At 53.3% G+C, this 12,697-nt stretch overlaps 1 protein-coding gene across 1 annotated transcript in view; it reads right to left on the bottom strand.

The window, feature by feature from the left end:
• Nucleotides 1-7,976: 7,976 nt before the first annotated feature.
• Nucleotides 7,977-12,697, bottom strand: part of CTNNBL1 (catenin beta like 1) — a 55,816-nt gene continuing 51,095 nt past the window's right edge. The window contains exon 17 of the mRNA XM_025895237.2: nucleotides 7,977-8,230. Coding sequence (XP_025751022.2) covers nucleotides 8,142-8,230 — 89 coding nt within the window. The 3' untranslated portion in view covers nucleotides 7,977-8,141. The remainder of the gene's footprint in view (nucleotides 8,231-12,697) is intronic.

Below are 12,697 nucleotides of genomic sequence, written 5' to 3' on the forward strand. Positions count from 1 at the left end.
GTTCGGTGCCCGGGGCTCCGGCTGCACTGACTGTGGCCGGGGCCCGTCTGGGGGTGGTTTGAGGGGTCTTTAAACGTTAAGGAAAGAGCAAGAGCACGCGTCCCCACGTGTATCACGATTCCTGCCCCAGACCGTGTAAGATTTGTCTCGAAATGAAAACCCTGGGGCCGGGGTGGGTGCAGGCTCACACACAGCACAGCGTGGTCGGTGGCAGCAGCCAGGCAGGGATCCCCCACTCCAGAGACGGCTGGAACAACCACCCTGCTCCTGCCATGAGCAGCATTTCATGGAATGGGCAAGATTCCAATCTCCCTTTGGCTCCACAAATCTCGAGGCCAAACCCCCTGATAGCACCAGTCTCTGAACCTTGCAGTGGCTCACAGCCACAGCACTGGCACCTGTGCAGCTCACACACCTCTTCTGAACAGCCTTAAAATGCCCTGAGGGACCCAGTGGTGCCACTTCCCTCCCCTACACACCGGCCCCAGCACTGGGGGAGGCACAGGGCAGACATCACTCACACGAGGGTATCTGTGCACACCAGAGCAATATGAAGGATATTTGCTATCTAGATAAACAGTAAAAATCAGATTCTTTCAGGTGTTTTCTGCCACAAGATGACAGATGTTTGCTACAAAGAGATTCTTTAAATTGGATTTGAAAATACTGACTGTATTTCCTTGCCCTTCCCTCGGCAGGGCTCTGGCAGAAGGAGTGGGGGTGTTCTTCCCATTCCCCCCAGCAAGGCAGGTCCCTGGGCAGGAGCTGAGCTGCCTGGTACCAGTGTTACTAATCAATATTTTAAAAAAAGTTGTACCCGCTGCAGCATTTGCCGCATGTCAGAATAAAGCCCAGCTCAGAGCAGAGCATTGATCTCTGCCCAAGTTCATTACTCCCTCTGGAGTTAAAGGCTGAGGGAAGGAGGGAAGTGGCAGTGACAGACAAATGGGCGCCATGGCCATGACTGGATTTGGAGGGTCCTGTACCAGTTGGATTCAGAGGATCCATGACCAGTTGGGTTCAGAGGGTCCCGCTCTGGGCCGGTGACAGCAGCAGTGGCAAGGGGCTCCAAACTTCCTGAGGGAAAGCTGCCTGGAGCTGCTAAACAAACAGGGCTGCCTCGGGAAGCGCCTCTGGGCTTGATCCTGACAAAGCAAAAGCATCAGATCCCCCAGGGGCTTGCGTGGAGGCAGAACCCCTGCACCAAAACAGAGGGATCATGTTCCAAAAGACAGGGCTCATGCACAGAGTCAAACGCAACAGGAGAAGCAGAAAGGCCAAGCGCTCGTGTGCCCCACAGTTTGGGCGACTGGTCCAGTCTCGTGGCTGATGCCTGGTCTGGGGACCATCCTCTGCCACAGGCCAGTGAGGGGACACAAACAAGCCCACACTGAAACAGCAGCTACAAACTGTGCCCCCTAGACCTGGCACCCCACTTTGCAAAGCATCCCACAGGCATAGCCAGAGCAGAAGCTGGAGGCATCACCCAGTGAGGATGGTAAATCCCGGGCATGGGCAGGGGTCCCCTGCCCCAGCCCAGCTCCTGCACCCCCAACACAAGGGTGGCACAGCCCCCACTTGGGAGCCGAGGCTGTGCAGCTGCACCTCGAGGGCTGAAACCTGCACGGGCACCATCAGAGACATTTAAATCATGCCGGGAGGAGGCAAAGAGCATAAATTCCTCCTGGAGCCGGGAACACCTCTAGAGGCAGAGCCTGAATTAAGCCCCATTTCCAGCTGATTTTCTGCCACTGCAGAGGATGACAAATGGGCACTGGGGCTGTGCAGGGCCCGGTGGAGGGGGAAGAGTTGGTGCCTGCACATCTCAAGCGCGCCGTGGAAGGTTTGTTTCATTTTCCTCCTCAGTTTTAATCTACCAGTGAAGAGGCCCCGGGCAGATGCTGCCTGAGGGTGCAGCCACGCAGCCCCAGTGAACCTGGTGAGTCTGACAGGGATATGGGGGGAGGCTGCTCACACACAGCAGGGGGAGCACAGCCAGAGGCTCCTGGAGCAGAGATGTGGCACCCACTGTGTAACGAGGTCCCTTATCTGCACAGTTGCTATTGCTTTGAACAGCCAGCACCTCCCTTACAGGGCTCCTGTTCCAGCAGAACAGGCCCAGGGACTCAGTCTCGAGGATGAAACGCTCCTTATCTCTGCCAGCCCCAGGTTCCTGCCCCAGCGCTCAGCTCTGCTCAGGGGGGCACTTCCCAGATGGGGGAATCCAGTGGCTGATTCCATGCTGTGGCACCACAAAGATCCCAGTGGCACCGCATCCCCCATGATCACAGCTCGTGTGCCCACGAGGTTCATGTGTGTGTTTCCTGGGACAACTGTCCATTGGGCAAAGGCAACCTGAGAAGCTGGAGGGTGCAGTGGAGCTTGGAAGAACAGGATGAGGCTGGAAGGGGGTGGGGTCTCAGCCAGATCAGCAGCACCTCATGGGGCACCAGCTCCAGGAGGACCCAGACCCTGTGGGGCTGTTGGGAGGATCTGCTCACTGGGGCACAGGGACCGTCCCCCATGGACATGGCCCCAGCCTGGCACTGCCCAAGGACACCCAGAATGAAAGCAAGAGGGTTGGTCCCTTAACTCTGGCTCCCAAGGGCTGCTGATGCTCTTTCTGATGTCACACCTCAGCAGCAAGAGCTGCCCAGCAACTGGAAGGAAAAAAACCCAAACCAAAACCCCAGAGCTGCTGAAGCACTGGGGGCTGCCTCGTACATTATTTTGAAATTCACCTCTTTAAGGGTTCATGTGGGGGCAACCCGAGGCTCAGCACTGAGCTCTCCTGAGGTCCAGGAACCAACACTCAAATCTGCTTCTGCCTGGGAGAGTGAATTGGGTTGTTCATCTCTCTGACGGGCAGAATAAACACCCTCCATATTGATACCAAGCTCATTTCTGATACTTGTTTAGAGACTTGACAATTCCTGTATAAAAGGATTTCCTTCCACAGCCGAAGTTTGACATTCCTGCGTTATTAGATTATTTGCAAAGGTCTGCGTGCGCTGCAGGAAAACAATGCTCCCGCCAGGCAACATTACAGCCTGCTCCTCCACAAATCATCCCGGCACAGCCAGCCACGGAGGCAGAGCCTGTCTGGATCCCCCGCTGCAGGAAGTAGCTGGGGAGGCTGTGGGCAGGGAACTCAGGTGAGAAATTCACCCACCAACCCACTCCACGGGAGCCAAAACAGCATCAAAAAATAAAGAGACCGAGCAGGAGAGTGTTTTGGGGAGAGGGAACAGTGCTCCAGCCACACGAGGACCACCACGGGCTCCCTGTGTCACTGCCAGCACAGCCCTTCCCAGCCCGACCTGGCTGGGAGAGGAGTGGGAGCATCCCTGGAGCAGGGACATGCAGTGTCTGCACCCCCCTACCTGGTTTGGAGGGGTCACAGCCCTGCACCCCAGCACCCATCCCAGGGAGCCCCGGGGGTCCCAGCACAATGTGGGGAAGGCAGCAGGAACCCCCACAGCACGTGGAGGCTTTGGGAGTCAAAGGCTCCTGTGCCCAGAGCAGCCCCTACACAGGGAAGTCTCTAAAGCATAAAATTCAGAGGAAAATGACTTGAAAAGAATTATTTCTTCAGAGAACAACTCAAGCCCATTTCCAGACCATTAACTCCTTCCTCTGCAGAACCCACTGCCAGGTTCCCGATGGAGAGGAGTACCATCACAGGTGTCCGTCACTGTGGAACAGTTCCCTCTTTCCAAACCATTAAGCACCAAAAAAATTAAATGTAAAAAACTATCAAATGCCCAAACCAACCAGCCCTTCCCCCTCCAGAAGATTTCCTGCCCCAGGGGAGAGCTTTCCCCGAGAGCCAGGCCTTAAAGGAAAAAAATATTAAAAAAAAAAAAAGAAAAAAAATCAATAGTGTAAGTGACTTATTTCGCTGCTGACGGGTTGTTGCCAGCACTGACAGCCTCTCGCTGTATTTAGCGCAGCCTCGGTCCCTCCACTGGAATATCAGGAGATGTTCCTCAGCCATGATTTACACTCATTTTTCCCCGTTTAGGGAGGCTCAGTCGGGAGCGGAGCTGAAGATGGATTTGGACACACAGTGAGGGTGGTGCCTGTCTCCCATGGCCAGGGGGAAGTGCCATCAGCTCCTGCCGTTCCCAGCAGGAGGAAAACAGTGCTCCTGCCCCTGGGATCAACACCCTCCCCATGCCAGCACTGGGGCTCACACCCCATCACCCACATGGGACTGTTGTCACCATCCCTCTCGCTCCCCCTTCCCACAGTGGATCCCCCAGGACTCGCCCCAGCCGATCCCAGCCCGGCCTCAGTCCGACCAAACCCCAACCTCTATCTGCACGGAGGAGAGGAAGTCAATGGCCCCACAGACTGTGGACAGCATCTCCTCCCTCCCTTGCTGCTTTCCTGCTTTTAAATCCTGTGCCTGTGCTCGGCAGCCTCATCCATCCTGTACCAAACCTGGGATCAGTGCCCTGGCAAACCCAGATGTCCGGATGACAGGCTCATCCCTGCCTGCAGCAGCACATGCCCACAGCCTTGGGCACTCCCAGGGGTCAGAGCTCCCAGCACTGCATCCCAGAATTCTGCTGCAGGGGGAAGCAGGAGCACCGCGGGGTGAGGGGCGATGCTCCTGCAGAAGGACACCCTCCCCGCTCCTTTCTCCTGGAGGGCGAGTTTCCTGCCTACCATCACCAGAGTGCCTCATCCATCATGTTCCCTCTAATTACCTTCTCATTTACCTCTTTAGTCAAATCTGTTTAAAATCAGAGACAGGAAAACACAGCCCAGCGAGGGGGGTGACAGGGAGGGGCGTCTGTCCCTGCACACTCTGCTGCCCCCTGCCCCGAGTGCAGAGCAGGCAGGTGAGTGCATGACTCGACCTGCCAAGGGCTCACAGAGGAGCCAAAGCCACCAGGCTCCTGTCACTCAGTGAGATGCCCCTGCTATCCCTCCCAGCAGCCTAGAGCCCTGTGGGAGCTGCCTGGGGGCTGCACTGCTCCCACACCCCCTCCCAAACCCCACGTTTAGCCCAAAAGCCAACACTGATGCTGCTGCCCCAGGGCCACAGAAACCACCAGGGTTAAACCAGGGCACAAATCCACCTGTCCACAGCCTAAGGATACCTCCTTAAGAAAATCTGTTATTAGCTCAACCTTTTAATCCTCCCCCAACCACAGTAACAACATTCTCCACGGCTGCCAAGACTCAGGGCGCCTGTCCTCACACCTCCAAGGCTTTTCTGTGCTGCTCAACATGACAGCACAAACGAGCTGGCCAGGAGCAGCACACTGAGCTGAATAATTATCTTAATAACAGTGGGCCCAGGTGGGCCCCCAGCCCATCCCAAGGACCAAGGCAGAGGATCCAGCATTTCCCAGCAATTGGGCCAGGGCGTGGGTGGCAGAGCTTGGAATGATCACCAGGATCATGATTCTCTGGGCATCACCATCTCTCCTCACCAAATTTCATTTCTTATCTGTTGAAATCATTTATGGAGCCGGGATTTCTTCAGGCACAAGCATCAGCAGTGGCAGTGCAAGCCCAGAGGCCAGCACCGGGATAGGGATGATCCCAGGAGCAAGGGGAGCACAGGCAGGAGTGGGGGGCTCCAACTTCCCCTCTGTGCCAGGTGCTGGAGAGCCAGACCCCATTGCAGCACCCGACAGGCCTTGGGGACATCAAGTGGTTTTTTCATGCTTTACCAGGGTTTTGTACAAGATAAGGGACTTCATGTGTCCCAAGAGGGCAGGAAGCTGCTTCCAGTCCCTCCAGCACATTGGGATCCCCCAGCAGAGGATCTTCCCTTTGGAGCAGTGGGGTTCCTCCCTCTGAATGAGTTTGGAAATTAGGAGAAGGGAATAATTCATCATCAGTCTTGTAAAAGCCTGACTTGCAGGAACTGGCCCTGCACGAATTCCTTGGCAACATCTGGAGCATCGTCAAGAGTGGCTGGGCAGGATGGGCACGCTGCCATTCCCTAATTCCATAATACCTCCTTTGGCTTGGGAAGACTAAAATAACTGAAAACACTCTGCACAAAGTGTTCCTGCTCCCCAGGTGCAGTACCACAGCCATGGGAACCACAAGGGACAGTGCAGGGGTGGCACCACATCCCCAGCCCCGCAGAGGGAACATCAGCTCACAGGATGATGCTGAGCCCCATCAACTTCACTCCATCACCCACTGTCCCCATTCCAGGTGGGAAATTGTGACCCTTCTCCTGAGCCAGGATAGCACTGACTGCTGGCACTTGGAGCAGTGCTGGGACCCTTCCCTGTTCCCCTGAGAGTCCAGGAAACCCACACGCCACAGCACCACATTTTTGGTTCCTCCAGCCCCTGTCCCTTGCAGTGAGTGCTTCCAACAGAGTTCTCTGGCACAACCCACTGTGGCAGTGACTGAGATTTCACTCCCAGCAGATGCTGCTGGAGAATTTCCCCACCTGAGAGGAGCCAACTTGGAGCAGTGATCGTGCACTGCACACCCACACCAGGACACCAGACATGCAGGGAAACGATCACATGTACACACACACACACGTGTGGCAAACACAGAGAATCAGGTTAAATATTTAGATTTAGATTTATAAACTTACCTTGCCCTCAGGCAGTTTACTGCACTATTCTCAAGACCTTCCCTGCCCTTTTCTCCCACAGATACATGGGCCCACTTCTCAGCCACAGCTGTTTCATGCTCACTAAGTCCCCCTCCTGCTCTGCCTCAAAACCTCCATTCCTCCCTTTCTCCTCAGCTCTTCCAACACAAGCACAGTGTAAGGGAACAGCCAGTCACCTTCCAGGGGGAAGCAGAGACCAGCTCTGGCCATGGCGTGGAAAGGGAAGGATTCCCAGGCTCAAGTAAAAACCTAAACACATCTGAAAGCTAAAGGAAAAAACACCTTCAACAGAAGAAAGAAATGCAGAATTCAAACAAGTTCTGCACCAAAAACATACTTTTGCAGGTTTTTGTGGCTGCTGAAGCCATGACTTCCCGTGCTGATCCCCTCAACACCAGGTTCGATAGTGCCAGGCCAGCAGTGCCTGCGCAGTCAGGATTGAAGGAAGACTTTAGGCTTCCCTGACAATGCATTTTTCTTGGAGATAAAAAATGAATGCTGCCAGCATGCAAATCTCTCTAAATTAGGCACAGCCCAGCTTGCGGGAGCCGCGATGGTTTGTGATGACAGTCATTAACTTGAGCAGCAGCAAAGAGGATGCAGGAAAATATTCTCAGCTACTTCCTATCCCAGTTGGGAGTCCCGACTCAGGGAAGCGTCTGGGACAGTGACACCCAAAATCACAGTGTGGTGCAGAGGGTGACAGGAAAGAGCCGTGGCCCCTTCCCCTGGGGCAGGCAGGCAGCTGCTGATGCCCTCAGCATCCCTGCAGCCCCACAGCACTGGGTGAGCAGGGCTCTCCCTCTGCTCTCGGGGATTTGCTGCTGCTATAGGAGCCCTGCTCCCAGTGCAGGAACCAGAACTGACTGCGAAAGGAAGGTGATGGAACTTGGGCATGTCATTGCTTACCTCCCCTCCCTCCTAGCCTGGTTAAAACCCTGACAGACTCACTCCCATGTGCCCTTCAGGAGGGGACACCTGTGTCAGAACCTGCCTTTGATTCTGACTTGCCTGTGGGAAGATTTAACAGGAATGGTTGATTTGGCCAATCCCTGGATTCCCTGTGCCACTGAAGAAGAGCTGAACTGGACACACACCATTGCCCCAGCTTCCCTGGTTCCTGTCAGAGCAGGGGTTGTACATTTTCATTAATGGATCAGGCTGGAATAACTTGCAGACAGTCTCTTGAGCCATCCAGGCTTCCTCTCTGCCCTCCTTCCAAAGCAAACACTCATATTGTTTCACACTGATCCCCGCAGACTGACTTAGGGGGAAAAAGGGACAAAAAAGGGAAACCTTGTGATGATCTGGTGGGAGACACACGGCTCCAGCTCTGCTCATAGCACACTGCTTAAATAACAAACCAGGAGCTAAAAAAAAAAAAAGGAAACTATCTTTAATATCTCCCAAATCCCATTTAAAAGCAGTTTCACAGAAACATCACTTTCATCGTGCAATCAAGGCTGGAGGAGGGGCAGAAGGAGGGAGAACTGGCGCCGTGTCCTCGTGGGCAGACACAGAGTTCAGCTCCTGGTCCTCAGAAATTCTCCAACAGATCCAGGATCCGCTTCTGCTCACTCTCCCGAAACTCCTGGTTCTTCCCATCCCCGATGTTCTCTGCATACTCTGCAGGGAGAGAGCAGACAGACACACGTTTTGAGTGCTACAGGAATGAAAGACAGGCAGCAGCTCCTGCAGACACCACGGCAGGAGCCCACATCCACATCCAGTGCAAACAGCCGAATGGGAATTAATGCAAGGAGCATTGATGGTTTTCCTGCCCGTCCCCAGGGTTAAAGCTTTGCATAACAAACACCCCCTGACCCTCATTAAAGCTTTTGTGGCAGACAGAGGGAAGAGAATGCCCTGCCTCAGGCAGACACCAGCACCCAGGAGCACCAATCATGGCATTATTCCCAAGAAATACAAACAGTGCCAGACATCACCAGCTTTCTGGGTCCCTTTGAACACCAGAGTGTCACCAGAAAAGGTCAGGACACAACTGTTAAACATTCCCAGTCCTGGGTTTAACCTGTCTGTTGTCCAAACATCCTGAAGGGATGTCAAGGAGACCCCAATTCCCCAATCTACAAAGTGCTTTTAACCACACAGAAGAAAACCCACCAGTTCAGATTTAACTACAAACCAAACTCCTTGTTGTCAGGCAGAGGATCCCAGACCAAGATCTTGCACATCCATGCACACAGCCAAACACCAAGGGAACCAAACATTCCCTCTGCAGCTCTCCTTCCTGACATTCATTTGGATCTTAGCAGCTCTCATCCCACACCAGCTCCCTCCTTCCTGCCACCAGAACCTGCATATTCAAAGATGGTTTAAAAAGAAAAAATAAAAAGCAGGTTTTGAGCTGCGGAAGCAAGGAGCTGAACAAATCTGGGGAAATCAGGAGCAGGCTGCTGGTTAGACAGCGCTTCCCTACCTCCGCCTGCTCGCATTCTTTCCCTTCTTCCAAACAAACAGAACAGCTTGTATTCAGCTCTGAATGGTAAGTTGCTGTAGAAACTTTGCTTTAATATTTATACGTTTAGCACTGCTACATGCTCTGAGCTCCATCAAAGCCTTTGTTATAAGAGCACTGAAAGCAGCGAGGACAGGGAGAAGTTAGATGATGTGGGAGTCTTCCCTCCTGCGTGCACTTTCACTCTCCACACACAAGCACAAGAGCTCTTTGCCAGGCCTCTGGGAGAAATCTTTTTAATATTTATAAACTGTTCCAGTACCTGTAACAAGAGCAGGTGGTAATGCTGAGGTTTGCTGCAGGTGAACCTCAAGTGCCCCCTGTCCTGGCAAAGGGACCAGCTCGGGGCTCCTTCCCTCGGTGGAGGAGCCACTCTCCATCACTCTTAAGGGCAGCAGGAAGCTCCTACAAGGATGGATTCCTTGCAGGTCCCTGTGTATGGGCTGATTGCTGCGGGGCAGTGCAGCCCCAGCCCCGCTGTGCACACTTTGGCTGAGGGCTTTGACACTGCATCGGGGATCCAAACCTCTGGCAGGAGATGATCCCAGTGCACAGGGATGGGGTCCCCCCTTCCCAGCCAAGGCTGGCACTTAGCTCAGTCTCCCTGTCCCCTCAGGCAGTACCAGAGCCTTCTGTCAGCAGCGTGCCCAGGGAGGAGTCAGCTCTGTCCCCAGCAGCCCTTTCCATGCTCCATTAGGGAAAGTGCCTCTGGAACAGCCACAGCAGCTGCAAATGCTGCTTATTGCAGCCCAAAGGCAGCACTTCCCACCTGCCACGGCCTCTCCATGCCCAGCTGAGAGAAGGCTGTGGTCTCCAACAGCTCTGCCCTTGGAGAATCCACCCAGTGGGCAGCGGGCTCGGAGCTGCTCCACTCCCAGCTTAAGGACAGAGTGCTCAGACTAAGGCTCAAGCAGAGAACTGCTGAGTGCCACTAATGACACTGCCCTTCCTTTGTCCCAGCCAGATCACCCAGACAAAAGCAAGACACAAATTCCTCTAATCTTGTCCAAAAGCTCAGCATTTCTCCTTCTAAACATTTAGCTTTGTAAGAGACTAAAGCCCCAGTGACTGTTTACTGGGTTCTGACAGCTGCTAATGCTCATTTGAAGAGACCAGATATAACCCCCAGAACCAGGCTTAAAAAAATAAATCTCTGACCGAGAATTTACGCATTTGGTTTTTTATTTAAAATTCCAACACTTCCCTGAGACTGAAAAAAAAACCAAAATCAAATGTAAGCTGCGCCTGCCAACAGTTAACCAGAGCTTACACACTGCTGTAGCTACACAAAGGGAAAGGGCTCGAGATTGGTTTCTGCTTCATTAGACAAAATACAATGGTTACAGAACAGTAAAAATCAATTGGGAAATACTGAGGCTTGTAATGGATATTGGAAGCTCCAAAGCCTGCACAGACGGAGGAACCGTGAGCCAGCCTGAGCTCTGTCCTCACAGCACACTGACCCTTCCTTTGTGCTTACCTGTGCTAACAAGTTTGGGCTGGATTCCACCTGCCCAGCTCCCAGGGTGCCTGCTCACCTGACACCACATATGTGACCAGGTGTTGTGGGGAGGGGCCTCAGCAGGGGCTGCCTGAGGGAGCCAGGACCAATGCCCAGTCCCTCTGGATCAGGGAGGAATAGGGAGCTTTGCCATTCCAGAGCCAAGTACCACTACTCAGAGAGGCCTCTGCCTCACTCCATTCCCAGTGAGAGACAGAGACCAGGCATTGCCCCAAGACACAGACACCATTCACTGTCCTGAATCCACCCTCCACCCCCAAAACATCCCCCCAGCCAGGGCACACACCATTCACTCGTTTTCTTCCAAAGCACAAACTAACTGTCCCATTACAAGAAATGCTTGATATTCAAGAAAAAGGAAGTGTGGGAGGACTGGTCAGCCTGCAGAAATGCATTAATGAGCCTCCTGTTATTTCCTGCCCACTCCTCCCCCTTGAAAGCCCTACCATAAGAAAACAGTCTTGCTTCCTTGCTTGCATCGTAAGTAATTCTGAGCCACCCCAAGGGATCCATCAGCTGTCAGGTTGCCAGAGAAACATGGAGAATATGTAGGCCATAAAAATCAAACTAAAAAACCAAGCACCTAATTAGTATGCAAAAAATAGAAAATAAAAACTGAACAAGAGCAAAACACTGAACGAAAAGTAAAAATAAACCAGCCCTCATCTGTCCTGAGAGCAAGTTGGAAAGTGCCCTGGAAACATTCCAGCCAAGGCTCAAGCTCCTGATCTCTCAGTCACTTGCAGTTCTGACTCCAGTGAAGTTTCATAAGTGCCTTGCTGGCATCAGTCCCATGGCAGCCCTCTGCAGGGTCCACATCCAAACCTCTGCTCCAATGGGAAGTTGTGACCAACAGACTGACTCCCCTGGAGTGGCAGGTGCTTGCCCGTAGTGCCACTACTTTTAAAAGCTGGGGAATGTACATTGCCCATGGATGTGGATACAGGTGAGTGACTACTGAAAAATTTGAATTTCAGAGCCCAGACAGCAGCTGAGCCCGGTGCTGCTCCTGCCTGTAGGGATCTGCTGGGCCCCACTGTGGGATTTCAAAGAGCCCATTAGGAAATTTATTGCTGAGGTCTTGACTACTGTGGTGGCAAAAGTCTCTAAAACTGGCAAGCATAAGAGCTGGGGAGAGCTGCAGTCAGAGCCTCAAACTCTGGATCCATCCCCTGTATTATTAATGAGCCAGGTGTGCCCCTTCAGGCAGGGAACACGGTGCTGCTGAGAGCACCCACCCTCAGCTCGCAACACACGACACAACCGCAGAGGAAGTTTCACAATGCAAGTCACTGTCTGGGAAAGAAAGAACCGGATGAAATTTTAATGCAGCTGCCCTCCAATTCAGCTTGGTATGTAAATCAACAAGCCAGAGCCGTGACCGTGAGGTGTGCAAATCCAGCGAGGTGTGCAGACAACCCCCTCGGGGACCCACGGCCCAGGGCAGGAGTGGGGATCTGAACGCGGAACGTGTGCCACGCTCTGCGTTGGGAACGGACAGTTTGGAGGCAGGAATTGTCAAGAATCATAATTAAAATCAACAAAGACATCCTATCCAGCGCTCCTGCTCATCAGCAGGCATTAACTTGCACTTGGTGGCCAAGGACAAGAGCCAAAGAGATTGCCTATAGCTGCAGGTAATCTCACACTGTCAGAAAATCACTCTTAATTTCGTCATACCAGCCACCCTTCTGATCCCTTTTTTCCTGCATATGAGAAGGGAGAAAACCGACGGGTTCTGTAAGAAAAAAAGCTGCCTGTACCTGCCAGTGTTGAAGTCGGGGAAGAAAAGGCCAGGAGAACATAATTGTTGCTCTCTAAGAAACAACACATCCCACAGCCCAGTACCCCAGAGATGCTGCAGGCCTTCCTTTCCTTCCAGAAGAGAAACAGTCTCCTTGTCCCTCACTGGAAACAACACAGCCCCTCAGGAGAAGACACGTCCCACGAGGAGGTACCTTCCCTGGGCAGCAGGTTCCCAGCTGCTCCTGCTAAGCCTCACAGCTCTGAGGGGCTGTGGGGAGAGCCCAAATCCTGCTCTCCTCTCCCCCAGTAGCACTGGCTGCTGCTGCTGCTGAAGGACAGGAGGCTG

This window comes from Manacus vitellinus, unplaced genomic scaffold, assembly GCF_001715985.3.
Source record: "Manacus vitellinus isolate BGI_N305 unplaced genomic scaffold, ASM171598v3 scaffold_26_pilon, whole genome shotgun sequence".
NCBI lineage: Eukaryota > Metazoa > Chordata > Aves > Passeriformes > Pipridae > Manacus > Manacus vitellinus.